The 4075-nt window shown below is 38.2% G+C and overlaps 1 protein-coding gene across 3 annotated transcripts in view; it reads right to left on the minus strand.

Annotated features, from left to right (window-relative positions):
* The window catches only part of LOC108764314 (ATP-binding cassette sub-family G member 4), a 61759-nt gene that overhangs the window by 21611 nt on the left and 36073 nt on the right, over positions 1 to 4075 (minus strand). For all 3 annotated transcript variants that reach the window (XM_018512470.1, XM_018512489.1, XM_018512480.1), the window contains exon 6: positions 2101 to 2208. In XM_018512470.1, coding sequence (XP_018367972.1) covers positions 2101 to 2208 — 108 coding nt within the window. The remainder of the gene's footprint in view (positions 1 to 2100; positions 2209 to 4075) is intronic.

The raw sequence follows: 4075 nt of genomic DNA on the forward strand, positions 1-4075 counted from the left end.
CACACACACACACACACACACACACACACATACACACACACAAAATTACCTTGTAAAAATTCGATGAGTTCACGTAAAAGAGAAAAACTTTATAAAAAAGCTGTAAGAGACAAAAATCATTTATTTTCCTTTCATGAAGTTCTGAAAATTTTTTCAGAATTTTATAATACCGTATTTTCTCATGTTGTGGTAAAAATAAGAAAATGCAGTACTAAAAAGTTGATAAAAAATTCTGAAAAATTTTTAGAGTTCTATGAGAAGAAAATTAATGATTTTTGTCTCTTGTAGTTTTTCTGTAAAGTTGATAGTATTTGAGTAGAAAATTATTCAAGATCAATATTTAGCAATTTTTAATAATTAATATCTTGTTAACTATTGCGAAAATTGCAAAATGGTAGAGGACTTTTCGACTCAGTTTAGTCCGCTCTATCTACACAAAAGCGATTGGCAAAAACTTTCGGAACACCCTGTATGTATATACTACGTATCATTAATTGACAAGTTAAAGCCAGAAATTGCGACAAAACGGCCGCATTTGAAGAAGAAGAGAGTGCTGTTCCATCGAGATAACAATCTCGTATTTTGATCGCTATGGCAAAAATTCACGAATTGTGATTCGAATTGACCACCCACCGTATTCAACATCTGGTCCCCAGCGACTTTTTTCTGTTTTCTAAGCTCAAAGTTTGGCTCGGAGGATAGAGATTTTCACTGAACAAGTAGGTCATTGCATCCGTAGAAGCCTATTTTACAGAGCAAGACGCTAATTATTATTTGAATGGGTTAAAAGAATGCGAACATCGCTGAGAAAAGCGCGTCAAAAACTTAAAAGACTATATTGAAAAATAAAACTGAATTTGACCGAAAAAATACTTATTTCCATAGATCTGTTTTTTATAGCTGCACTCTCTAATTGATGCACACAGTGCAATAAGTTGAAGTGAAACAAATATACGTTTGTTTCATTTCAACTTATTGCACCGCGTGTATCAGTTCAGAGAGTGCAGCTATAAAAAACAACCTTATGTTAGGCTTAAAATTTTTTAAACAACCCTCGTATATTCCTCTGTTAAAAGATCCATGTTTTTGTAAAAAATGCAGTAAGTATTCGACAAGACATTAATACTGTTATCATTCAATCATCGCTAAGCAAGGTGAAAAATTATTGTATAAATTGTACTAAAATAATAATTATCAATGAATTATTAATGGATTATTATATATTGACATAATCGAGGTAATTAAGAATAAAATGTTTAAGATTTAAGTAATAAATATATAATATATAATATTAATAAATATGTTAAATAAGGACTCTCTCTTCTTAAAATAACAAAAAATAAGCTAAATTTGGGCTAATGAGAGTCAGCGCGAGCGAAGGTGCGCAATAAATCTTCATAAATAAAATTTGTTACTTCATGTGATGTGTTGATCTCATCTTTATTTGAAATATTGACACTTGAACGTTTCGATTCTCTCTTTGGAATTTTCGTCATCTAATTTCTTAATCAAATTAAATTTCGCGATCGTCTGATGTAGAATCACTCACAGATTGCCAAAACTGTAGTGTTATCCACACGATCGCCAAATCTCATCATGAAACCTTGGATAATCTATTAATATTCACACTAAACTCACACATAACATTTTATAATACAATGTGGCTTTGTTCAAACTTTGTCCACTCTATCTGGAGTATGTCACACTCGTAGACATACTCGTCACTCCAGATAGAGTGGACGAAGTTTGAACAAAGTCACATTATATTATAAAATGTTATGTGAGTTTAGTGTGAATATTAATAGATTATCCAAGGTTTCATGATGAGATTTGGCGATCGTGTGGATAACACTACAGTTTTGGCAATCTGTGAGTGATTCTACATCAGACGATCGCGAAATTTAATTTGATTAAGAAATTAGATGACGAAAATTCCAAAGAGAGAATCGAAACGTTCAAGTGTCAATATTTCAAATAAAGATGAGATCAACACATCACATGAAGTAACAAATTTTATTTATGAAGATTTATTGCGCACCTTCGCTCGCGCTGACTCTCATTAGCCCACATTTAGGTTATTTTTGTTTGTAATATATTTACCATTTTCATTGTGTTTACTGTGTAATCTTATTTTTTCGTATTCATCACGACAGATCTTGTATAGATTTTCCAAATCTCCATCCCTCTGCTCGGTTATTACCTCAAGCACTGCAATTAGAAGAATCAATATCAATTGTTCTTTGTTTTTTTAATTATAGACTTAATTGTGTTGAAGCTTGCACTTTTTGCGTTCAGAATCTTTGTTTTTTCTCAAACAATAAATCTTATGATGTCTTTAGAGCATTTTAATTTATAAAATACAAAATAAGAAATTCGGCAATTATTTAAAAATATACCTATCACAATGTAATGCATATTTTTTTCCGATATACTTTTATTCAATATTTTTTTCTTAAGAACTCCCTCAAGAATCAAAGTTGAAAAATTATTAAAATAATATTACTATACACATAAGTCATCGTTCTTATTTTGACGCTTATTCAAATATTAAAAATTAAATAAAACAATAGCCTGCTCAGTGTTGTGCAAGGTACTCTATTTTCAGTACCTAAGTAAAGGTACAGATAATCTGGAAAAAATATATTGATGTACAGGTACAGGTACTAGAAAAATAAAATATCTAGGTACAGATAGTATGGTATTTTAAATGTACCTTAAAAGTATCTAGATACAGGTATTTTTAATTTTCTTCAAGGATATTCTTATTGAAGATCTTATTCCAACCCAAGTAATAGTAACTTGGTAAATATCGACAATAAGGGACCCAGCTCGGATGACTTTAATCTTGGCATATGTTGTTATGATCCTGAGTAACCTTAAGATGGTTTTAGTTGGTTGCAACTCGTCCTTCGTTTAAAAGTTATTAACAAAAAAAGTTTTAAAAATAACGTTTTATTTCTACTGTACATAATACAATGTTGAATACTATTTTATACTTTTATTTACATTTAATGAGTATATAATAACCTAACCATAACCTAACCATGGTTGGGTTAAGGTTAGATTATTATAGAGGCCCCCATGAGTAGGGGACCTCAGGAGAAATCTCTCCCTCCGGCCGGATGGAGATCGGTGCGGCGCAGAGGGCGCCCCCGGCTGAAGCCTGGGCTACAGTGGTGGGCGGGAGGAGGAAAGGCAGGACTTCTCCTCAACAAGAATCAAAATCCCTCCCTCGAAGGGAAAAGGGGACATCAAGCGCCCCCCCTCCTCTAGCTGCCAAGGGAGAATCTGGCCGGTCTGCGCCTTCCAAGAAGGATGCGAGCAAGCAGACAGTCGGAACGGCGAACCGGGGGAGGCAGCCTTTCAGACTGTGCCCGGCTAAGTCGGTTGCAGTGATGCTCACCGCGCCGGGGGGGGGGGGGGGACGATGGCTGTCGTCAGACAGAAGGTCAGTCTGGTGGAATTCCAGATTGAGAAGCTCCAAGCTAGATGGGCCGTGACGGGAGCCCTAGTCCTAAAGATCAAGGGCCCGGAGGGCGGCGCCAAGGCGGATGCCTTGGCCGCCAAAATGGCGGAAGCCTTTCATGGTCGAGAAGGGATGAGGGTCTTCCGGCCCGTCAAGAAGGCCCAGCTCAGGCTGACCGGGCTTGACGATTCCGTCACCTCCGGGGACGTGGCCGAAGCGATAGTCGCCGCCGGGGGGCTGTTCCCTCGACGAGGTGAAGATGGGCCCCGTGACTCGAATAGCCAGTAACAGCCTCGGGTCAGCGTGGCTCCAGTGTCCCGTGTCCGCGGTGAAAAAGCTGACGGACGCGGGCAAGGTAAGGGTGAGGTGGGTGCTCTCTAGAGTAACCCTCCTCTTGGCCCGCCCTTTGCAATATGTTAAATGCTTGGAGCTGGGCCACGTGAGGGCCGACTGCAGCAGCCAAGTTGACAGGACTGGCTGCTGTTACCAATGCGGATGGCAGGGGCACACTGCAAGACACTGCAGAGCCCCAGCCAACTGCCAGGCCTGTGTCGTCGAGAATAAGCCGACCGCACACAGAATCGGCACAGGTATTGGTTGTGTGGCCGG

The sequence above is a fragment of the Trachymyrmex cornetzi genome, unplaced genomic scaffold (assembly GCF_001594075.2).
Source record: "Trachymyrmex cornetzi isolate Tcor2-1 unplaced genomic scaffold, Tcor1.1 scaffold113, whole genome shotgun sequence".
Lineage (NCBI taxonomy): Eukaryota > Metazoa > Arthropoda > Insecta > Hymenoptera > Formicidae > Trachymyrmex > Trachymyrmex cornetzi.